This window comes from Pyxicephalus adspersus, chromosome 2 (genome assembly GCF_032062135.1).
Source record: "Pyxicephalus adspersus chromosome 2, UCB_Pads_2.0, whole genome shotgun sequence".
Classification (NCBI taxonomy): domain Eukaryota; kingdom Metazoa; phylum Chordata; class Amphibia; order Anura; family Pyxicephalidae; genus Pyxicephalus; species Pyxicephalus adspersus.
Window position 1 is genome coordinate 67,969,203 of NC_092859.1, and position 25,302 is coordinate 67,994,504.

A 25,302-nucleotide genomic window follows, 5' to 3' on the forward strand; every position below is an offset into this window, starting at 1 on the left:
TTAATGAATAGTCTTTAACAAAATAAATCAAGCCATTTGTATATTTTTAAGCATTGAATATACATATAAGCACAATACAATGTAAAATAATGCATTGCAAAAATAATCAAGAGCATCAACATCATACTGGAGCTTCAAAAAGCTACATACCTATATCATCAGCTGTAATAATAATTGCAAGTAAAAATACTTATTTCATCTACATAAATCACTAAGCTTCATCACTGGTTAATCAATAAAAAAGGGTTGAATTGCTTTAATGCCATTCAATGTTTTGACAGACTGGTTATTTTTAAATATATCATTGCTAAATATTTCTATTGCTTAACTGCTTGTTTAAATATATGACAATGTTGTAAATTTATAGGTTTTAAACATGTATACATGGACACATGATACATTTTCCTTTTCTTTATTAAAGAAAAAATTATATATATATATATATATATATATATATATATATATATATATTATTTAAATGCATCAAAAAGTGACATGTTGTGCAAGCCAATGGTAAATATGCTCCCTGTCATTAGTGTATTTTCCCTAAGCCCTTCACTTCTTGAACCTGTCATATTTTTAATCTATATCTCCCTCGGGTAAAATTAAGAATTAAATGCAAGTTAAATGAAATTATTTTGCAAGTTTTATTTCCTTTGATAGCAGCAATGAATTGAAACATCAGCTATGATAAGCAAACAGTCTTTACTAATATATTTCATTTAAGTGAGGCTGATTCAGTATTAATGCTGCACAAATTGGTTGCCTGTGGGTATGTAGAAATAGTACACACTGTGAATTTAATCAGGAGGCACAACACACTGTTTAAATGAGCTCCATAAAACTGGTTTGCTTGAAATGCTTTTCATTATTGCAAATTAATTTACTGTTTGCTCAAACATGATACACCTTCCAATCTAAACATAATCTAGATTTAGTCCAATAAAGAATCATAGCCCTGTATTTATTTTGTTCTGTTTACATCTATCACTTGGATGTAGCAGTCAATATACCAAGTAGACTGAATTCTTTTTGCTCAAGGATGCAGAGAGTGTACAACACTGTGTTGTCCCTTTTTTTTATAATACTGTGCTACCATTGATTTCTGCCTGCTGCATTCTATGCTGTTTCCACTTCTTACCACTAGGAGACGCCATGCAATCAGTTTCTCTTCCCAGGACGCTAGCTAATTCTAACAATGAAACGAGATCAAGCAGAGAGAGACAACGGCACTCTCAAAGTGAAGAAGACAAGACAGCATTGTTTTAACGGGAAGGCTACTCTCATCTACTACATTCTCAGCTCTTGAGGATCAGTTAAGTCTCCTAGATCCATGTAAGTGATCAATGCTTTCTGCTGCAGACTAGCTTGTATCCCTTTTTATCAATACAAGTACATTTTTATGTATACTCCAAATGAATGTGTTCTGTAGATTTGCAATTTATATGTGTAAATCTGTTGTTAAATTTTAATTTAACCTGTTTAGTTTGAGAATGTCATTTCTTTATTTTCATGTTGTAGATCAGGTTATGTAAAGCTTTGTGGCTGTACAGGTAAATGTCATATTGTATGAAGAAGCCAGCATTGCACAAATTGTATTGCAGTTGCATGTGTTTTGATAGAGCCACATGTATCTTTTTAGGAAGACCTGACAGATGCACAGAACCTACTGGATGCTAAAGGTGTGCAACTTTGACTGGTGAGTGTGCACAGGTGATGGAACATAAGGCCATGGTGGTTTAGAAGAATGGACCAAACCAAAAAAGAAGCATTGTTCTTAAGGTGTCTTTAGATTGTTTCAAGATCACACCAATGCCATTTTTTAGTGTAAACATGCAGAGTGGTGAAAGTCCATCAGAAAAAACTGGAGGGCAACAGCCAGGTATTTTATATCTGGATCCATCATTCATATATACAAGAAAAACCTTCAGGGATCCAAATATCTGAATACAAAACATGATACCAAGATAAGTCATTGGCAGTACCCTCAACCTTTGTTAAAACTTCATAAAAACTGAGGACTCTGGATATCTTCCAGCAAACCAAGAACAATTACTTTAGGTGCCACAATGATGTTCTGTGGCTCCTTGACCTAACCTCATTCATATGCTCTGGTGCATACTCTCGAGGACTCTGATCCAACTACACACCTCCACGTCAAAACCTTCATCAGAGTTTGGAATGCCTAGTACACTATCACTGCTGGTTTGAGGATATTGCCAGAGGCATGATAGATCTAGTAAGCTAACAACCTGCCATTGGCAGGAAGAAGTTTTAATTGTGGCCATTTAATTTAGAAGAAAGTACCAGAGCTGGAAACAAATGTGTTGTCTTTTTTTCCATGGATCTTCAAAAACACAAGAAATGTGTATAAAAAAAGAAGTGGTTTGCAGCTCTATTTCTAAATGACAAGCGTGAAGAATGTAAAAGTACAGCTAAACACCAACAAAGGTCGAGTCTGAAAAGCTATATTCAATACAATAGATGCAAAGACAATGCAAGAGCTACCTTTGCCTTCAGAAGGGATCAAGCTTTAGCTATTCCAGGTACAGTATTGTCATTTCTCGTCTGTGATATGTACATGGGGTTGGTTGTAATTATCTAAGTCATCCACTAAGCAGTGCAAAGTATGGCTTTAAAAGGCATTTGCAGACTGTAAAGCGAAATGTAATAAATAAATAATGCTGTGACATTTATTCTGTGTGATACATTTAGGGCTGCCTCATGCAGCCTACATTGCCCTAGTTATGCAGCCTGTAATAATGCAGCACTGGATGTGCTCTTTTAATGGTTGAATAAAAATCGAGCTGTATGGGAGAATATAATAAGGATATTTCAGAGCTTAATTAACAATCCACAAATAAACAGACCGTACTGCATATTTATAGTGGCTGTTCTGCTGACACAGAAACTTAGCAAGCTAAAGTTAAGGGGCTAATTATATTAGTAAATATGGATAAATGGCTGGATTTTGAATAGATTTACAAAAATGTATTTATTTTTGCACTGGCATATATACCTATATGCATATACCTATTTTCCCTACAGAATATTTGCCAGTGTCAAGTTTTTTTCAGAAAACCTGTTAAAAGCATCGGGGTACCAATTAGCTGTAATACAACCTGTTATAATAAATAATGTTGAATGTTAGGAAACTATTTAGCCAATAGTTTGCTAAAGTAATAGTTGAATCTGCAGGTTTCTGCTGCGTGTGTGGAACGTTTAGTAAAGGTGCCGACCAAAGAATGTATGCTGGGTCCCTTTAGGTCACCTGTTGAAAATAAAAGGTGCTAGGCATTCCACCTGTAATCAAAGTTGCAGGTAAAGTTATATCTGCAGGCTTTTTTTGTTGGATAAGTCCCCTATGGTAATACTTGTTATGTATATATGATTTATATCTCTTGCCTATAGTTAAATTGTTCAGCTACCTTATATGCGAAACTAAAGATCTGGTGGTGTATGTATAATACAAATTAATACAAAATAAACTATTGCATCTATTTTACAGTAACTGCAATTTCATATGTGGGCACACAATTAAATCTAAAACATATTAAATCATGCAACGCATTTGCATAGATCTGTTTTAAAGACTAGATAAGTTCTGCGGGTGTCTGATGTCTCTTTCCTGCCAGTTCTATTTTTCTCTGCAATTTTAATCATTATAAAAACCAAAGCCTAATAGAAAGGGCCATATTTACCACTAAATATTACAATTTGTTCACAGCAAGGCAAGAAATCAATAGGCAATTTTCAGACCTTCTATAATGAGCAACTATCAGGTTGCATCAATTTCAATAGAGTTGGTTTTCTAAACCTTGCAATGTTTGAATTATATTATGAGTGCCATTCAGTTATTCAGCTACAGGATGCTACAGTGCTGCAATGGAATGCTGCATAATAAATCATCACAGAGATTGTAGATTTAATTTAAATTATAAGGGACACCATACGGCAGTGATAGAAAGAGTAGGAAGATTGTAAAGGGCCTTGTGAATAAATGAATTCTGTGTATACATAGAGCCATCTTTCAGTATTTGTGCTCTTAAGTGCTCGAATGACTCAAGTGTTATATAACTACGAGCTCCAGATACAGACTTGGTATTTAACGACTTCAAAACCAAATGTTAACTGTACACAAGACAGCTGTGGTTTATACAATGATACATGACTATGATAAAACTCCCTATTTTATTAGCATTCAGCGTAGCTCAATTAGAAGAGGATGGCATGTAAAAGTAGACTAAAACCCCTATTTTTTTAATAACCTAAACAGTCGTCTGTTTTGCGTGTAACATTTCTCAAATAGGTCCACGTGAGGACAGGAAAAACAACTATATCAGATACTGTGGAGGTCAGGCAGGTGTTGGCAGGTCGGAATATCCTACATGATAGCGACAGTGGTGAAAACCCTGCACCTTAAAAAAGATTTTCATTGTGTTTATATTGGTTCAACAAGTTTTGGTGCATTTGTGTTATCATAATAGAGCATAAAAATATTTCATAGAGGAGGAAAAGGAGAAGTTATCTTTCAGAGTGGAATTCACTTTGGAATTAACCCATAGTCAGTAACTGTCCACAAAGGCCAATTTAAGGGAAGGCTAAATAATCTTACCGGTATGTTTTTGGCATGTGAGAGGAAGTCCATGCAAACAAAAGAGAAAATACAAATTCCATGTGGATAGCATCCTGGCTGATATTTTAAATTTGGACCATAGTGCTGCATGATGAGAGTGCTAGATATAGGACAAACTAGCTACCTATCTAGTTTTTATTGTTCTGACTGTTAGACCATTCTTGTCTAAGAAGTGGAAACACCATTCTTGATGTGTAAGTGCAAAACCTGGCAACCTCTAAAATAACATTATAATAGATCTAATTTAACCAAATCATTTTGAAATAAATCAAAGGAACTTAGTCATGCTGCATATTTGTTCTTGGTGTTTTAAACTTTGGGATTCCGCCTGTTTGGTTTTGCACCATTCTCACCATTATAGTGTGTGCTTTCTAACTGCAAGTGCACCTTCAGATTTATCCAGGCCATAATGGTGTGTTGCCGCACATGGGTTAACATACCAATTCATCTCAATGCCCACAAAACTGTACCCAACTTTTTTTTTTAATAAAGCCTATCATTGTGATTTGGGATCCCATTCTTAATACACAAACCAATATGCAATTCTACATGAATAGCCCTGCAACACAATGCAAAATTTGCTTTAACATTTCATCATTGCAATGCATAGATCTAAAGGAGATCTAAAAGTCACTCTCACTGACACTGCAAGTTTTTAAAAGCCTTTCATACAACATTACTATCACTCTCAAAAGTAAGGGGGAGGCAGTTCTCTGACCAGAGTAATCCTTGACGTAATCTTTACAGAATTACACTCGTTTGCAAAAATGCAAGGTTTTATGTTAAAGGTTTATGTTAAAGTTCTTTTGTTTTTTGTTTTTTTTTATGAAAATGCTATGAATAATACATAGTATAGTAAGTTCAATGTTACATGTATTGGTCACCTAGCAAAACCTGGCACAAAAATTACTGTAGGTAAAGACAAATCAGCAAAAAATGAACACTCAGAATAAAGTATGCAGCATCCTCTTTATTAGCAGGAGTGTCTGACCTGAGCACAAGCTTGCTGTTGGTACACACTGAAACAAGCAAAAAAGGGGTAAATGAATTTGCTTTATGATGTCATCTGACAAAAGTTTATAAAGTGATAGAAGAATAGAAATATATCACATTTTTTATGTGCAACACTGAAAGACTAGAAAATCAGACTAACATTTGCAATATAAAAAAGCTGATAAAATATATTAGAGATATGTTGGCACATTTTTTAGTTCATAGACTCCTATATATGTAAAGTTAAATATTAGCAAAGATATCTGCGTAACATGGAAGTAAGAGATGTTTGTAGCCTTTTTTAGCCTGATATAAACGATCTACTCAAAATATGAGGGAACATTTTGCCTGGCATTGGGTTTTAAATGTCCACTTCAATACTAGGGCATTTTGATATGTATACAAAGGATACTTTGTATAAAAAATGTTTAAATTATTTCCTTAATAGTTTTAGGTAAAAAATAATCTTCCAACTTTCAAAATTGTCTGCATGTAGTTTAGTGCAATTTGTAGGGAGACATCTCTAAAATCTCAATAATAGTGTATTTTTAAATAAAAGCCTTAACAAAGTTTGTTATATCTTTGCAAAATAGACAGTGAGTGCCTGATATACCTCTTGATTTGCTTATATTACATAGGCATGTTATTATGAGGAATGGCGAGTTAACAGCATACTAAAGAAATGTTTTTTTTTTTAGTTTGTACAGCGAGAAGGTGCTTTATAAAATATATATATTGTGCCCTGTACAACCCATTAAATGAAATGAATTAGTTTAATATTTTATTGCATAACAATTTTTGTAGCAGCATTATATCTTCTGCTTTGTTTTATTAACTTAATTTCCTTTAAATAATTGATTATGATGCTACATTTGTGACATCCTTCTTTGACTGGACGCCTAGGGCGTATTGCTTGATTGGCATATTGTAACTGAAAGTTTTAAAACTGTAACATTTTCAGATATCAGCAATAACATTTCTATAATAACATGATTTTTTTTCATAGTACCTGTAACAGTGATAACATTACCCCAGTTCCAATGTTGGAAACTTAATAATGCAGCTTAGTTAAAATACTTCTTCCAGATGGACACACATAGTTCATCTTAGAGATGATGGCATCTAAAAGCCCATTATTCATCTTTAGGAGACCCCCCTCCCTCAGCCCTGCCACCTTGCGGATCGCTCTGAACTTCTTCATTCTTTTAAATAAAACAAATAAATAGTATTCTGGTTGGCCTGGTTATCCCCTTCCTCTTCAACATCAGTGGCAGAAGTTGGTGGCTCTTACCACTGCTGTCTAATCCAGTAATACTGTAATTCCAATCTGGGGTGATGACAATGGCTTGGATATTATAGTGGTTCTTCTTTCATTGCACCCAACAGCTGAACTGAGTAGTGGGAAGCAAAATAAAAATGTGCAGCGGCACAAGTACACTATATTTTACTAATATAAATATATATATATATATATATATATATATAATGTCCAAACCCTTGATATACTGCATATCTGCTTTCTCCAGAGCAGAGACTTAAAAGCAATAAAAAAGACAAAAAAAACTAACATTCATTGAACATAAAATAATGCCTTTCTGTTTTTGTCCTAGTTGCATGTTAATCCTAACTTCCTTTGAAATTTAACACACAATCTTTTGTCATTCTTTGTATCGAAAAATAATTGTACTAACCTATTTTTATTAGTAAGTTTTCAGCAGGGCTACATAAAATCAAGGATATGACTAACGTGAATTTATGACTAAATAAAAAGAAAAATATAAAGAGCTTAGCAATATACAGCAAAAAAACAACGTCCAGCACCACTGATCAAAATGATTTAACAAGGTTTTTAAACAGAACATATATCACTAGGTTTCCAGCTTCCTGATGTCTGTTCCATATCCACATGCTTTACAGTGAATTTGCTGAGATCAAATATTATGGTGCTTTATCGCAATAATATATTGTTACACAACACAAATGAGCCTTTGAACTGAATGTGGTACATGATAAGGAGATAGAAAAACCATTTCTCATAAGGGAAGAAAAACCCTTTCTCATAGAGGGAGAAAGCTGCAAAGTAAAAGGGTAGAGAGAGAAAAGCATGTGAGCAGAGACCCTCATTGCAGCATACAAGGTATCCTATTTGGTAGCCAATTTGAAGGCTTATTTATGCTAAAATTCTGAACAAGTGCCATGTAGAACCTCCTAAACATAAACATCATACATAATAAGTCATTCACTTCAGAATGTGCACAAACACCACAATATTATTATAGAAACATTACAAGCATTTATATGAGACAATAGTTCTGGGTATCTTGGAACAAATGATGAACTCACGATAAGAGGTTTGACAGCAACAAAGAAACTATCCCTATGTTCATCAATAAGACTTTCCAAGGACCCAGATTTTTTCTTATAAAATTTTCTAGTAGTGAACTTGTGTTATAAAAGTACCTTTACATAGTGTACAGTTAATAACAATTAGAAAACATATAAAAATATATTTTCTTTATTAATATTAAAATTAGTTATGTAGACTTGTTTTAGTGCTGTAAGAAATAGGAATAGTGAGCTTAAAGCGTTGATGTTTTCATCAAGCTGATAAAGCAGGAATGAGTAAAAATACTAGGGTGCTAATGGATACTACCTATAGAGATTAGGTAGGAATATGGCTAATCTACACATACCAGTCAGATGAAATTGGCATTGTGGAAGGGTTTATATATTCCTAAACTCTACTTATGCCCCCCCCCAAAAAAAAACAGAAATATCATACAATGTGTTCTATAAGAGTCTTATAGCTCTGAACTCAAAACTTCAACAGAATAGCAGAAACCAAAAAGATATTATTAATATAATTATTATCAATAAACAGGATTTTATAGCGCCAACATATTATGCAGCGCTGATCATACTAATACCATTTATACCGTTTAAGGTGACCTAGATAGCTGATACATGTATATAATGTAATAATCCATAACAGCTGGATAGCCACAAGCTTTAACTTGGAAACACATCTTTTTTTGGCATTACTACCTGCTGATGCATTTTTTTTATAAAGAGCTCTCAGTAGGTACCTTGTTTTTTGCAGCTTTCTTTTTAATTAATTATTATTATTAAACAGGATTTATATAGCACCAACATATTACGCAGCACTGTACATTAAATAGGGGCTGCAAATGACAGACTAATAGAGACGGTGATACAGGAGGAGAGGATATTTAAAGAACACAATTCATTATCAGTACAAAAACAATAGCACTTGTTCATGATAAACATTACTTTAAGAAACTAAGGCCATATTAATAAACCAGTAAATCAAACATTTACCACCCAGTAATTTAAAACATGTGTTGCAAAAAGATTTGTTTGCAGTGAATGCCATGTTCACTAATCTAAAATATGTCTCTAAATGTTGTCTGGTAATATTTTACATATACTGACATATATTAAATCGTTATATAAACCGTTTTTTTTATTTCCTAAAGCTTCCCACAGTTTTGACATGGCTTTTGTTTGTAAACCAGACTACAGTTGCTCTTTAGAGACTGCTCATTTTTGACTTCTGTCCAGACTTTTAGGGGAGAAAAACAACTATAAACAGTAAGAAAATATGTCACAACCTATGAGGGTTATTCTTTTGGCTGACCTAGAGCTGAGGTTTAGCCCTAGTTTGACTGCCAAAAGTCCTTTTGTCATATCTGCATTTTCTTGTCAGTGTCCCCCATGGGATCTATCAAAATGTCCAAGCTATAAATAGAATATAGGATTGTCCCACAATTGAAGTGCCAATAAAATGTACATTTTACTTATGATGACAGATCCCCAGTGTCCCGTACTTTTTTTCTCTGTATATGTAGAAATGTATTAACAATGTCCTAAAGTTTTTTTTATTTAACTAACAAAACAGAACACATTTTGTGCCTGTTCAGTAGATGTATGCAATATTTTAGAATTGGTAGTTATAAGTCTGATATTTGTTTTAATAAGCCATTATTATTTGCTTGTAATTTTCTAGATTTAAAGTGTGCCTCTGCCTAGAATCTAGACCAATGTTTCTCAAACAATGTTTTTAAACAAGTCTTCGGTGACCTTTCTACGAACTTTTGATGTAATTATTCCTTTATTCCTAAATAACCCTTAAAGAGCACAGCAAACAATCAGTTTTAGACAGTTTCTAACAGATAGGAAATGCCTGCTGGTAGCTTACTGGTAATCAACATATCTTAAAATATTTAACACAGAAGAACCTTTAAAATAACCTTTCGGTCTCAGGGAATCCCTGCTAATAATAAACATATCTACAGCAAATAATGCATTAGTGTTATGGTCAGTAAAAAAAAAAATATTCATAGATTTGTGGTCAGTGGGAAGAACCCCCCCCCCTTTATAGGTAGGCAAAAATATGACAAGTGTCAGTGGTTAAATATTTAAGTGACATAAATTGCTATTTGCTCAGGAGACCTCACCACCTATGGAGAAACATGGCTACATTAACCTGCTAATATTCTGTTCTGATACAAAATCTTTCTGCTTGTGTTGTGAATTTTTGAATTTAATTTCTTCACAGCACTTATAGCTTCACAGATGAATGAGAGCTCATTTTTAGTGCATGTTGGGAATATTTAAATAGTAGTAGTATTATCTGGGCACATGTTCACACTATTTTCACTTTAAATATGAAAAGAGAAAAATCTAGAAGATTGCTTTATTTGAAAATCTTATTTAATAAATTTCTTTTATGTCTGATATTGGCCTATATTCAGAATGCTCATACTGTATTATTGTTTTATATAAATCTAGCTGCACCATCTTACATAGAATAAACTAAAACATGAAGCCTGGTAAATAGCAGCAAGTAACCTATTAGATGTTATAGAAAACACAAATTACTATCCTTGTACATTATTTTGTAATCCTGTCTGGAAATAAATCAAGGGGAAAGTAGATATATATAATTTAAATTACAAATGCTAAACCTAATTGAAGTTGTGTTTTGACATTTAGCCTTCTTTGTATCGAAATTGCACTATCCTTGACCTTGTACTGGTTTCTTGACATAAAAAAATTGGCAGGGAAGGACTGATTGCTATAACACTATATTTTGTTTCTGCAGCAACTGCAGTGTTTTAGGAAGCTCAAGAATGGCTTTACATATGTTGGTATGGCAGTCAGGGCATTTTTTATAATATAGGCACATTGAAGGATCATGCAGTTGCAGGAAAAAACCTGTTGATTTACTTTCTCCTTAATTTACTATTAAAGGCTGTCAATACATGGTATTTTGTTTACTGCTTTGTAGTATGGTAATAAAAGGTGTGAGCCAATAGTGGTCTGTCCAATAGTAACTTTATTTACTGCACCCTTCCCCTCTTATCCTCAACCTAAAGTGCAGTTGTTCTGTAGTCTAAAACTGGGATAAAAACTGGTAGTTGTTTAAGGTTTTTTTTAGATAACACAATGTGAGATAACAAGAAGCAGGTCATTCTGGCAGGATAAAACAATTCATTGCACTTACAGATATACGAAAATACTTTCCATAATTATTTTGTATTTGTAGTGTCATGGAATACCTAATAATAAATGTCCCTTGTTTTGCTTAGGGTGGGTAGTAGAACCCTTGTTATATGTGTTTAAATTGAAAAAAAAAAGTTGGTGAATCTGCCATAGCCCCTAAAATAGGTCTTGTAATGCTGACTTCTAGGTGAGAGCTTTGCAAGATTTTCATTAAAGTTTTAAGTTTAAGGCCTGACACCGGCCTTGTCACATATAGTGATTGGGTTTTACAACCAGGATAACTAAACAGTCTTTGTGCTTTCCACAGAGAGAAACAGCAGGCAGACAGAGGCAGTAGGCTTTAGTTGTTTAAGTGAAAGGTAAACTGTTAAAAAAAATATTTAAAAGCAGTTACATTTGAACTATAGCTAAAAATAAAAATTGTAGTTAGGTCTTTTTTTGCAGAAGGGACAGGTGGTGTCCCTTTTGCAATAAAATTAACATAACTGCGTGATCACAATTTTTTCAATGCACTCACCTGTCTCCATTCCCTTGTGGGTGACACCATCCTTTTCCTTTTGCGTTTGCTGATCTTTCTTGGCTGTGCCAGGATGATGTAACTCCTATGCATGTATGCAGGGGTTTATTCCACTCGATTCCCCTGGGGATATCATACGTTGAGCTGCTTATGCACTTTTTTTTTAATGATAGGAAACAGACAAGTAAGTATGCTTTATTGTAGAATGGACATTGCCTGTCCCTTCAATGAAGACCTGTCCGATCCCTAATTTTCAAAGTGGAGTGGAGTGCAGTACAAATTGTATTTTTGTCAGATAATATGATCAGTATTTATTAAAATAGGGTGCATATTTATATATTTAATATATTAGCTGTATATTATCTTTAAAAAAAAGATGAAACATTTTTTAGCTAGGCAGATTAGTCCCTAAATTATAGTGATGTCTACAACACATCTAGTCACTAATGACTGCCGGTCACAGAAGAATAGATTTAACACATGTGATGGATTAAACACGTGTAAACAAAGGTAACTGTTTTAACCATGGTGAAAAAAGGAATACAAATATTTATTTTATTTTGTAGCAGCTGTATTTTTATTTTTTCAGGATAGCTGACTTTTAATTAGTTGTTTAAGTTATTTCAATAGCTTTTTTATTTTAAAGTTTTCTGCTCTTCCTTTGAATTTAATCAAATGTCCCTGCGCATACTGTATGTGAAGATCTTGTTAACAAATTGTTTCCATACTGAAAAGTACAGAGTTTAGATTCCAGCCCTGATGAAATACCAAATTTTGTACTACAGTATTAGCATATTTGTAGTCAAGAATTACAATGCGTTCAGTTCTCCCCCAGAGAGAACAGATGTAGCGCTGAAACACAGTGACAGACCATGGCAGTTTTTATTTTATTCATGAAACTTTACAGACAGTGATTTAGCTAATATAATGTGGATTAGATGGGGAAGAAAAATTATTTTTGGTAGTATTGTTATGCTAATAGGTGGATATGTGCATTCAGTAGTTATTCTGGAAGATATAAAATCTGTCTCAGACAAAACTTTTTCCCATTTCCCCCCAGCCCCCCCCCCTCTTTCTTGCCCTACCCAACACAATTAGTTATCTTTTACAAGTCCGCTGTCTGAGTCCTTCACAGGGGATCAGTTGTCCAGCCCTGTTGACTCGCAATGACAACATCACCTGCAACATGCAGACTTTCTTGTGGATACTGCATTTCAATTGTTCAGTTGTATCATTACAACTATAAGAAAACATTTTACAGCAGAATTACAGGTTACGGGTTAGTTTTTTATTGGGAGAGTGGGGGGCAGGGGATTGAAGGTATTGTCTGCTGAGAGTGATGACTGTTTTTGTCATCCCTTTAAGTATATTCCCAGTGCTGTTGTTGCTGTCTCATAGCACAGTAAGGCAGAAACGATTATTATTGCACAGCATCGACTTTTCATTTTAATAATTTTTTGTTACAGTTTTCCACAATTCATGTGTATTTACCCCAGTTTACAGTGGGAATACTATAGAAGTACACATTACAGAGTCTGCACTCTCTGGGATTCTTCATTCACACGCTTAAAATAAATTTAAATGTCAATCACTAGCTTGCTAAAGACAATTTTTAAAAACATTTACATACTTTTTTTTTTATATTTTATTTTTTTTAAAGGACAAAAAGTAAAAAAAAAAAAGAAAATACATTTTTAACTTACTTATAACAAAGTTAAAGGTACGTATCAAAGTACTATAATTTAACAAAACAATGGCATGGGAGACAGTTAAGGGTCTTCAGGTTGGTTAACATGAGAAGAGTAACAGGAGAGCCATTTTCCAGTAAGAGATATGTGTACCATCAGGTTTGGTTTAACGTCACCGCTATCCCTTTCTGAGGGCTTCAGGAAGGGTAGCCATGCATGATTCCCATATTTCAAAGAAATTCTTTACTCTTGACTCCCTATCCAATGAGACCTCTATCCAGTGTATTTGGAACACAGATTCTCTAAGAAGAGGCCCAAAGTAGAAGGTTCTGCATGTATCCACTTTTGCAAAATGCTCATGGCTACTAAAAGACTGGAACCTACCACACATTTTTAGCCATTCGTGTTACCTGTATCGCGATCTTCCAAAAATGGCGCAAGCAGGTGATACAGGGGTATAAAATTCACTAAATGACGCTGGGCATATGTCGCCACCACCCTCCAAAAGTACTTCATTTTGTGACAATTCCCGAACATTTGATAAAAAATCTGCTTCGACTGCTTTGCATTTTAAACACTTTGGGGTAGAGCTAGAACCAATATGATAAGAACAGAAGGGAGAAATATTTACCCCATTAACATTTTTTAAAAGCATTTCCCTATATATCGATGAGGAGATTGTTCTCCAAGCTCTCCTAAAATCTTCCAAGGTTTCACCAGGTGTTCTATCAAGGAACTGGGCACCCCACCTTCACAGACCCCTGCCTCTAGTGCCATAATCCAGGTTAATTTTTTATACTTGGTACACATCTGCAATTGCACGACTGTTGGGATCTAACCTCCCCATCTTTCTTTGCGATCCCCGTCCTCTCGCATCCTCTGGCTGACGTCCTCTGCATCTAAAAAGTCACCCGGGAGTTCCCGGTAACGTTGTTACATGCGGTTGGGAGAGTGGCGGGAATTTCAAATTAGTTTGTATTGCATTCAGTACAAAAAGACTTTATTGATTGCAATAAAGTGGATTCGTATGTCTAAAAAAGGTAAATTGTATTTTATTAAAATTTATTTTACTGTATAATATATTAGTATGAGTATATTATTTATTTATTTTTTTTTTTTAAATTTCAATTTTTTTTAATTGTATTTATTATTTTGACATAATTTTGTGTTTCAAACTTTATTATACTCATACTATATTATTATACTGTAAAATAAATTTTCATGAAAAACAATGTACTGCTTTTAGACATATAAATCCGGACAGAAATGAACCGTCGAGGAGGTTAAAGCAGATAACATCTTATCCAAAGACTTAGCCCAATCTCCCGCTGAAAGATTCTTAATAATTACCAATACATAAGATCTTAAATAGATAAATGTGAAGAGTTCAGTTCCCAAAAAATTATATGAATGGAAGCAGCTTCATGGGAACATTGTAAAGAATTTAAACGACACGTGCCCCACTATTTTAGTGTACTCCCTTCTGTCCAGACACTAACTATAGTTAGTTTCTATAACACTCCTTAAGATCATAGTGCAGCCCTCAAAAAACAGTATCCAGCCTAAAATTGTCAAATTTGCTTATCAAAAATTTGATTATTTACTTAAACATTATAAACATTTAAGCACAAGAGGTGACAATTGAACGGAGGCTGCATACTTAAAACAGTAAAGATTTATTTGAATTATCACATCATGTACAAAGAATATTCTGTTTTATTTCTATTTTATGTATGCTTCAATATTTAAATGAACACAGCTACAATATTCTCTGCAAAGCCCCATTGTCTCAGTATAGATTTGCTTTTACATGCAATATAGCCAAATCTATTGTCTTTCATAAAGTAGGCAAAGGTTAATACCCCTAAAAGGGTATTGTTTGCTGTCTTTAGCTGGGGTGGTTTAACCTTCTTTTGCATTTTGGAGATAAAACAGGAATTGAGAAGAATCCTTTCCAAAATCAGAGGAACTCCCATTTTACACAAATGTATACAGAATATTTCTCCCCATTTCCCCTATATCTTGCTTTTGTGACAACTTAAATTTAGCATCTCAATTTTTTCTTTTTCAGTGACAGTGGTCATGAAAACAAATAGAGGGGTTGGTATTTTGTCTTAGTGAAACTTGATGTAGGAAATATTTACCCTTATTAAGTTATAAAAAAAAGGTAATACCTGATAGACGGAAGTAATATATGGCTCTTATTCAGCCTGATCTCATTAGGTATGGTAGCAAACCAGAAATGCAAGAAAAGTATTTTTAATCTCAATCTCTGGAATTTTTTAAAGTAATAGGACCAAATTATAAAAAGATGAATATGAATATATTGTCATAGATATCCTAAATAAAACGTGCAATTTTTCCCATTTACGGAAAAGTGACAGTTACCCTTAATAGGCCACATACTTTCTGCCCATAAAATCACCTTTATATGCTCTATTCTATTTGTAAGGAGCAAGAGGAGCATTTCATCCTAACCCCTTTTTCTACGATGCAGTGCTTGGGTGTTTGGCCAATCACTACGCCCAAACACTGCCAAACAGAGAAAAGTAAAAAGCCATGTGGATGCTTACAATTGGTTTAGACCTAGAACTTCAAAAGTGATGGAACACTATGAAGATAAGTATTTTTTTTATTTAAACATTAGTACATTTGATACATCAATATACAGATTTTTTCGTGTACAAACAGGACTTATACCAAGTTGGACTTATTCCAAAGCGGACTTATACCGAGGTACCACCGAGGTATATATTTGCAATAGTTGGAGTTTAATTTTAATTAATTCAGTATTATAGTTTAAGAAACAAAACATTTGCATTTTGGAATGGAAATAAAGGTGGTAATCTTCATTCCAATCTCCTTTCTGTTCACATATTCAAAGCTAACCATCATATCACTATATATTTTATGTCTAGATCTTTTGATGATGTTGGGTTCCTGGGGACATCTTTTATATTGTCAGCTCTTGAGTTGAATTTGCTGGGCTTGACAGTCCTGGAGTAAATGGTTTAAAATAGTCTGTCAATCCTTTGAAATATTTTGCAAGACTTAAAGATATCCACAACCCTCTTTCTGAGAGCCTTAGAAAGGCATGATGACCCAACATGCATACTCCCAATTGAGGTGTTTTAATATTGGCCTATTATTCTTTTAAATCTGAATAAATAATACATCATGTTAATTTTATGTGTATTTGTTCTGGTATAGCACCTTTATCTGAAGGAACTGTTTGAATAAAGTTCACATTTGCCTGTTCAAATATACTAAAAAGCTCTACAATTTCTGGTATACCTAATTTTTCATATGACTGTATATGCATAGAACACCCTATGTGAGACACGCACAACCCTTCTCATACCAATAACAAGACAACATCAGCATCATCCCCATCGATATCTACACTTGAATCCTATATGAGCCCTACACCTTCCTCCTAGAGGCTAGTAGCTGAGCATGTCAAGAGAGGTGATATAAGTTGCTGATGCAGACTAAGTTAGGGAGCCCAAGGCACCAAGTTTGGGAACAACTGCCTTATATCATACAGGATGAACATTTACTGTTAGAATATTTTTGATTAAAAAAATTCATTTTTTACCTTAGCTATATTATGTACCTTTCATACAGAAGAATAAAGCTATTCCAGTATTAGCAGAGCTCCCCATTTTAGCCATTGAATCTCCTTTGTGCATCTCTTTGTCCATAGCTGCTGGCCACATCATTCATGATTGTATAGTTGTTGTGTACACTCATGGCCACCAATATTATGAGCCTCCTATTACAGTGAGGCCAAATGAGCCATACATATGTATGGGAAAGCAACTACCAACTAAGAATGATGTGGTGGGCAGTGGCTGCATGGACAGAACCCAGAGGCTGGAATCAGAACAGCTATAGCTATAGCCCAGTGTCTTGAATAAAAGCTTAGATTAAAAGCATAGTGCCATTTTATAGGCCAAAAATCTTGCCTTTTATTCAAGTATATACAGTAGATTTAGTTTGTCATTGTTTACTTCTTAGAAAAGATATGTTCCGTAACACTGACGTATTCCCCTAATATTTTCTTTCAACTTACAGATTTAATAATATGGGCTGGAAACCAATATTGACCTAGATTTGGTAGAGCTTACAATTACACTGATGTAGCTGTAATGTGTTTAATGAATAAAAAGCACACCGAAGGATGGGCTTTTAGGTTAATGCAGAACAAGCGGTTAATTTTCTTTCCATTACACGCAAAATCACAGTACACAGACATTTACATATCTTCCAATTTACCATTTTTGGCTAACTTGTCAATGTTATTATTTTACTAAAATACCAAACTTATACCCAAATATTATACTGTAGCAATTTAATGGGCCATTTCACATGATGATGAATTATTTAAACATTATACAACAGTGGTTATTGGTATATTTTATCGAGAAAAAAATGTTTTAAAAAAATTACATACATATATCCTTATTATAAACTTCTTCATTGTAAATGCTGATCTACAGAGTGTTTCATTAACTTTGAAAATTTTTTACCTTTATGAACAGAATGGTGCCCTATAATGGATTTGCCATCCCCTACTGAGAGCTCAAGGTGCAGTTATGTTTTTAACTAATTGAGTATGCATGGTTTTTAACCTGACTATATAATACTAAAACTATAATGACTATATAATACAAACAGTACAACAATAACATTTTAAATGAAAAAAATAGAGTAATAAATTACCCTGATCTATGACATATGTGACAAGATTTCTTTTGGAAAGTAAAGATGGTTTTATCATTGATTCAGTCAGGAAACAGATTCAGTTTGGCCCCTTTGTTGGGTAAACAGCAAAAACACAATGGTTTTTCCTTAGACAATGGGACAACACAGTCTAGTGATAGTTGTCCTGAATGGGATTAGTTCTTCAGTGGCATTTCTGTATTTGTGTTGCTTTTCCCCTTAGTATTGTGTCATTTAAACTTTTGAGAAGATAAATATTATAATAATACAAAAGAGTTTGCAGATATCTTAAATACTAAAGATATTGTAGATGTTGAATTTAGAGGAATGTTTCACCTAAATTTTGCAGGGAAACACTTTTAAAGTGACGGTCACTAACTTTTTGGGTTAGTTGGGAAATTCCTGAACCTTATATTGTCACAAAATGTGCATGTAAATGACAAAAATGAAGAAGAACAAAATATTCTTACTAAAATTCCTCGCTGGGGGTACTGAGCAATTTTTGATTGGATTGCAATTTTTTTTTGCATGAATTAAAACATACATTATGGGCCTGATTTGTTAAAGCTCACCATGACTAGAGAAGATAGACTATCTTAGAAGAACCTGGTTTTCTCTGCAAACCTGAAATGGATCTGGTCCAGGATTGAAAACATTTGCCAAATAATAGCAAATTATTTTTTAAGAAATACATTACAGGTTTGCTGGATCCCCCAGGTTCTCCCATGATAGTCTATCTTCTCCAGTCTTGAAGAGCCTTATTGAGTCAGCTCCAATGTGTATGTGAATTGGTTTATTGCCTACTGATTAGTAATTCAATTTTTGAGCAGTACAGAAGCAGAAGAACACACATCCAATATATCAGCATTGTCAACATTCCAACAGTGGTGTCGCCTGACAGTCTACACAATATGGCAACCGTTTTAACTGTGGATGCCATGTATTATAAGGTATGCTGAGTGTAATTTTACTTCAGGATTCGTACATATGTCAATGAGAAAAATGATAAGCCATTAACAAATTCAGAAGACTGAAGATTCTGAAACATTTTGGCTCCAATTTCAATTACTTGCTGTAATAGTGTTCCCTGAAATTTCAGTTTTAATTGACAGGTACTTTAAAAAATGGTATGGATGGTTGCTAAAATAATTATTTTTATTTTTTAATAACATATTACAAAATATTTTTTTGACAAATAAACATTGATACCAAAGATACACTTCAAATTTTACTACATTAGGATAGAATCGTAATCTAAATAACCAAAAAAAATTATTGTTTTTACAAAAAGGAAATGCATAGATACATATATACCGGTCGGGACTAACCTTAATTATTTTTTAGTACGATATTATTAAAGAATCCTTATTTTAAGAAGCACCTATCCCCAGGAAATTTTTTGTATATCTTCATTTCTAATATGGTTAACTCGCAAACGCAAAACCTAACCTTTAATAAATTAGTGCTTTTAAAACATAATCCAGTAGCGTCTAATGTTCGTTAGTTTATCCATTTTTTTACCTAATGACAATCCATGTTTCAGAATGAATATACTTTTTATATTGACATATTGATATTAATAGGGCACTTAAGGCCAAATTCTGGGCAATTTTGAAATAGTTTCCCAGGAGGTATAAAATAAAAAGATTCTCTTGTTTGATACTTAACAATTGTTTTCTGACACTTGGGGCTCTATTTTTAAACAGGGAATTTTACATTCTCTCAAACATTCCCTCTTGGAATCTTTCAGGTCCATGTATTTCAATAGCAGTAATTGATTCCTAACAGGGAATGTTTAAAGGAATGTCAGATTACCTGTTTTACAAATAGAGCCCTAGATGTTCATGGTACTTGGGTTAAATGCCCAGTGTAATTTAACCAAGTTCCTATGAGTTTAGGGTGTCATGGCAGATGGGGGGCATAACCATGGACCATACAAGACAATGCTGCTCCCAAGAGTGGTGTTACCCAGAGTTGATTAATAAAATGAATTTGCAAATGTATTTGTAGTTTTAGATAGAAAAGGGAAGGGTTTTTACCATCCCCCACTTACCATAATCCAAAATTAAGGAAAAAAGTTTTGGCTTTAGGAGACTTTAAATGAGGCCCACTTTTTCAAAACTGGTAGAAGACATATTAATATGAACTCTTCATTGTTTTATTTGCTGAGTAACACCAACCTACATGTATGTTTTACCTATTTGCAAAATCAATACACTTACAGTCTGTAAGGATTTTTGTTAAAATCAAATGGAAGCAGTTTGCATGGCAAGATTCAGCAAAATACTTATGTAAAAAAAAAAAGACCTAACACTCCTGTTACATTCATGCATTTGCAAATAGAGCCTTAAGACGTGAATACTGAAATAACATTTCTTGTCACATTGTTTTAATGGCAATAAAAGCTACATTATAGCACTTAAGAATATTCTAGCAATAAAAGATTAGAACTTCAGAATAGTGTAGGAAGTAACACTGAAAAAGTGCCATTATTTTGCTAAAGCACTAAAATTCTGATGTTTTTTTCTTCCAACAGCCTGTTGAAGACAAAGAAGAGATCACCTTTTGTAGCAAAAGCAAAAAGAGGAGCCAAATAAATTGACCACACAGAAGCACTTTTCTGCATAGAAGAATGCCCTGTAAATGCAAGTTGGAAAATTAATTCAAAACGCGAGGCAGTAAAAAGGAAAGGCAATCAATAAAGGGAACCAGTCGAAAAGATGGCTAGACTGCAAGTTCAATAACCTATTTACCCGAGACTGAGCTGTGGAAGTTGGGTACTGTCGATAGTATAACAGAATGTCAGTTATCTAGTCTGATGTCCTGCTGCTACACCAACCATTAACTTAGCAATGACAGTCTATTGATGTCAGCGTGTTGAAATGGCTTTTAATAACTGACAATTGCTTTACAGTAGCACTGTGTAACTGCTTAGGAAAAGGAAAACCAAGAGACAATATGGGCACGTAAAAGGACAATGCAGAGAACTGTATTTGCAAGCAATACATGTTACTGTTGACATGCATTGTTTCTACAAGGCAATATGACTTTAAATACAACCATTATGGATGGAGAAATACTGCTTGCAGAAAAGGATTCGTCATTTCGCATCTTAACAGGATGTTTCCTTTCTGTTTTAATACTTTCAACACTTCTTGGAAACACCTTGGTCTGTGCAGCTGTTATCAGATTTCGTCATCTGAGGTCAAAAGTCACAAACTTTTTTGTGATCTCTTTAGCGGTGTCTGACCTTCTGGTGGCGGTGCTGGTCATGCCTTGGAAAGCTGTTGCTGAGATCGCTGGCTTCTGGCCTTTTGGTTCATTTTGTAATATATGGGTAGCTTTTGATATTATGTGCTCAACAGCATCCATCCTTAACCTTTGTGTCATCAGTGTTGATAGGTACTGGGCTATTTCCAGCCCTTTTAGGTATGAAAGAAAAATGACCCCAAAAGTAGCCTTTATCATGATAAGTGTGGCTTGGACTTTATCAGTTCTGATATCTTTTATTCCTGTGCAGCTTAACTGGCATAAAGCGAAAACGACTAGTTTTTTTGACCTGAACATTACGTTACAAGGCAATGCAATGGATAATTGTGATTCCAGCTTAAATAGGACATATGCAATTTCCTCATCTCTTATTAGCTTCTATATACCTGTGGCCATTATGATTGTAACCTACACAAGAATTTACAGGATAGCAGCAAAACAAATAAGACGCATCTCTGCTTTGGAAAGGGCAGCTGTGCATGCCAAGAACTGCCAAAACAGCACTGGTAATGGCAGTAGCATTGATTGCCAACAACCAGAAAGCTCTTTGAAGACTTCATTTAAAAGAGAAACAAAGGTTTTGAAAACGTTGTCAGTGATCATGGGAGTTTTTGTATGTTGCTGGCTTCCCTTCTTCATATTAAACTGTATGGTGCCATTTTGTGACCCCAGTGTCTACACGCGTGGTGCAGATCCCTTCTGCATTAGTTCCACTACATTTGATATTTTTGTGTGGTTCGGATGGGCCAATTCCTCATTAAATCCTATAATATATGCTTTTAATGCTGATTTTCGCAAGGCTTTCTCAAACTTGCTAGGCTGCTACAGGCTCTGCCCCACATCCAACAATGCCATAGAGACAGTTAGCATAAATAACAATGGGGCAGTGATCTACTCATGCCAGCAAGAGCCTAAAGGTTCAATTCCTAATGAGTGTAATTTAGTTTACTTGATTCCACATGCAATTATCTGTCCTGAAGAGGAAGTCCTTAAAAAAGAGGAGGAAAGTGGCTTATCCAAAAGTTTAGACAAAATGTCTCCAGCATTTTCTGGGATTTTGGATTACGATGCAGAAGTCTCGCTAGAAAAGATAAATCCTATCACACAGAATGGTCAGCCAAAAAGCTGAATAACAAATGATGAGAATGTGAGGCTTAAAGTCACTTGACATTTTACCCCGTGAACTCTGGCTTCTGATTGGACACCATTTAAAAGAATTATTCTGAAAGACGTGACTTTTAACTAGATTTCTAAAGATGCATTCCAATGTATTTTGTATAAGTGTTTATTTTTGTGCTGTTCACAGGGAAATAAGCTTATTGGTAAGAGGCCATTATTAATGCTTTCATAGATGGTGCATACAGTGTATACTGTATTATGAGAATGTGTCTTTGTTTTTGTGCAAACATTCAGCAGAAATAGAAGTATTATTCTAACAGAATGCAATGGACAGAGTCATTAAAATGTGTAAAAAACGTTTTAGGCAAAGTCGAACACCTTGGAAAAAAAGCAAAAAAATGTGTGACATACAGTATTAATCGATAACCAGAGTGCAATGGCAAGAAATTTGAATCTTGTTTTAATTTAGAATGTAACATAACAATATGTAAAAGTATAAAATAACAAATAGGGTAAGCCACTGCTACCTAAAAGGGTCAATCCACATAATACTTTAGAAGCCATTAGGAGGTTTTAGTAAGTTGATTCACCCAACTATGTAGGCAAGTTGCAGTTAATCAGGTTTGCGCTTCTTTGTTCCCACCTCTGCCACAGCGATTATTAAAAACGTACAGCTCAATCCAAAGGTAATCAATGATTTTATAATGTTGGAACGAGAACACAATCTTCCCTGTGTCTATGGAAGTATCTTTACCAGTTCTGGCATAGAGGTCTGGAAAGCTATATTGAGAGCAATATAACATACAGTTGTCATCCTATTTGTATACCAATGAATATACATAACATACATATTGGTAAGTGCATTTTTTTGAATAGGACATAAGCCTGTTGAGATTCTCTGCTTTGTATTCAGTAGAACGGGTTTATTACCAGCCCAATGCACATAGGGATTAGATGTACTTAAAAATGTCTAACTACACCTACATTTAATAGTAGAGATGAGTGGTTTTAGGTAAATAGATTTTGCCGCCAAAATACCAATTTGGTGGAAACTTAACTTACTGAGCTGTTTAGGTTAACTTTGCTTGAAAAGAAGATCTTTTTTTTGTTTATGCAGAGGACTTTTCTTTTTTTTTTTGCTCTTCTCATTCACAATAATTTTTAACATATTTGCAGGGCAATGAAAACTCTAGGTTTTGTTTATCCCCATCCCATTGTTTTAAAGCCATATTGGTACTTCAGGTGGGTAATATAGTAGATACCCTGCCTGCCCTCATATTTCAGAGCACTTTGTGGGAAATTTTGATGTCTATTGAGTATGGGGTCCCATCTTAAAACATCATTTACATGCTGATTTTGATTGTTATTAACAGAAATGGATAATGTCTGATATTCTGTGCTGCTAGCAATTTAAAGTAATTATTTAATATAGTCTAAAATATAAACCTGAGAGCAAAGATAACATTTTTTTTTAAATCAGCAAATACAAACCATGCTGTTTAGAGCAGATTTTTTTCACTATTTGCACATTCAAACTTTGAACAAAAGTATGACAATGCGTAATATGTCAGTACTATATAAATACTAGTTAATATTAATAATATTAGAAAGTTTCAGAAGGAGCTTGGATAGTAATGGCTATGGCAGAGAACATATATGGAATTTCCAATTTAAATATCCTAAAACAGGGGTCCCAAAAGACTGCATTAATAAACACTGTAGTTAATTGCACTTAACCAGTGAGCAAGAAAGACTACACACAAGATTATTTTTTAGAATATAAACTTTTATTTGGCATCTGGCTTTGATTCAATATGGGGTGTGTCAAACTTCGGGACTGCTAATTACACTAATAGAAGCAGTATTTGCCATGAGTAATGTAAAACATTATTGTATACCTTTTCACTGCACACTAAATGTATGTAAAGAGTTTTTTTTTTTTTTTTTTAGCAAAGATCAACTGAACTTCAGTTACTTGTTTTTTAGTAGTATTTAATATATATATATATATATATATATATATATATATATGTATATATATATACTGTACATTGCACAGAATTTAGTTACATCCAGCTAAGATCCCACAAACCCCCCCTACAGCTTCTAGGCAGCTAGAAAAGGACCAGCAGCTCATTAGATTGAACTATATTTTACTATAGTGTTTTTATTTTATTTTAAGTTTACAGTGTTATTCTTTTGTTAACAATCCCATAAATGTTGTTTACTGAAATATTAGGAAATTACTATTGAGTAATTAATATTGAGGCATACTTACTAAAATAGTTGATTACTTACTGGTACGTCTCGTGTAGTAAATCCTTTCACTCTTTAATGACTCTGTCCCTAAGTACTGCGAACAAAATAATGCAAGAAACACATGGTGCAATTAAATGACTAGGTTGTTACCGTGATGGATTGTGTAAAATAATACGTAAATGCCTTTATAATTTCCTGTTTGAAAAATAATGGAGCCTTATAGTAAGAGTGGGTATTTTTTTAAGAAAAGATTATTGTAAGCATATTCTACTTTTATTTATTATGTTAAATCAATATTTTTAAGAGATAAAAGAAAAACTCTATAAAGATTTACCTTTATTTAGCTTATTTTAAACCGCTCTGTTTTGTGAGACTTGTTTTAATGTTTCTTTTCTGCATTCAGTACAGTAAATTTGATATTGAATAGGCAAAAGAATCCATCCAATCACTTCTTCCATCTGTATTTCCTTAATATGTGATTTCCATCACTAAATTAGACTTTCTCTAAGTATATTTAGTAGTTTTATCAGTGGTGTCTCAATAATGGAAATCAATGGTACACATTTAAA

General features: G+C 33.9%; 1 protein-coding gene across 3 annotated transcripts; it reads left to right on the forward strand.

Annotated features, from left to right (window-relative positions):
* The first annotated feature begins 1,226 nt into the window (after positions 1–1,226).
* On the forward strand, positions 1,227–25,302 carry DRD1 (dopamine receptor D1). 3 transcript variants are annotated; one of them, XM_072400936.1, is made up of 4 exons: positions 1,227–1,335; positions 1,643–2,546; positions 17,905–17,950; positions 20,622–25,302. In XM_072400936.1, the coding sequence occupies exon 4, from the start codon at positions 21,129–21,131 to the stop codon at positions 22,482–22,484; it is 1,356 nt and encodes a 451-aa protein (XP_072257037.1). In that variant the 5' UTR covers positions 1,227–1,335; positions 1,643–2,546; positions 17,905–17,950; positions 20,622–21,128; the 3' UTR covers positions 22,485–25,302. The 3 variants fall into 3 exon arrangements, with proteins under 3 accessions (XP_072257037.1, XP_072257036.1, XP_072257038.1); XM_072400935.1 differs by lacking the exon at positions 17,905–17,950; XM_072400937.1 differs by lacking the exons at positions 1,643–2,546; positions 17,905–17,950.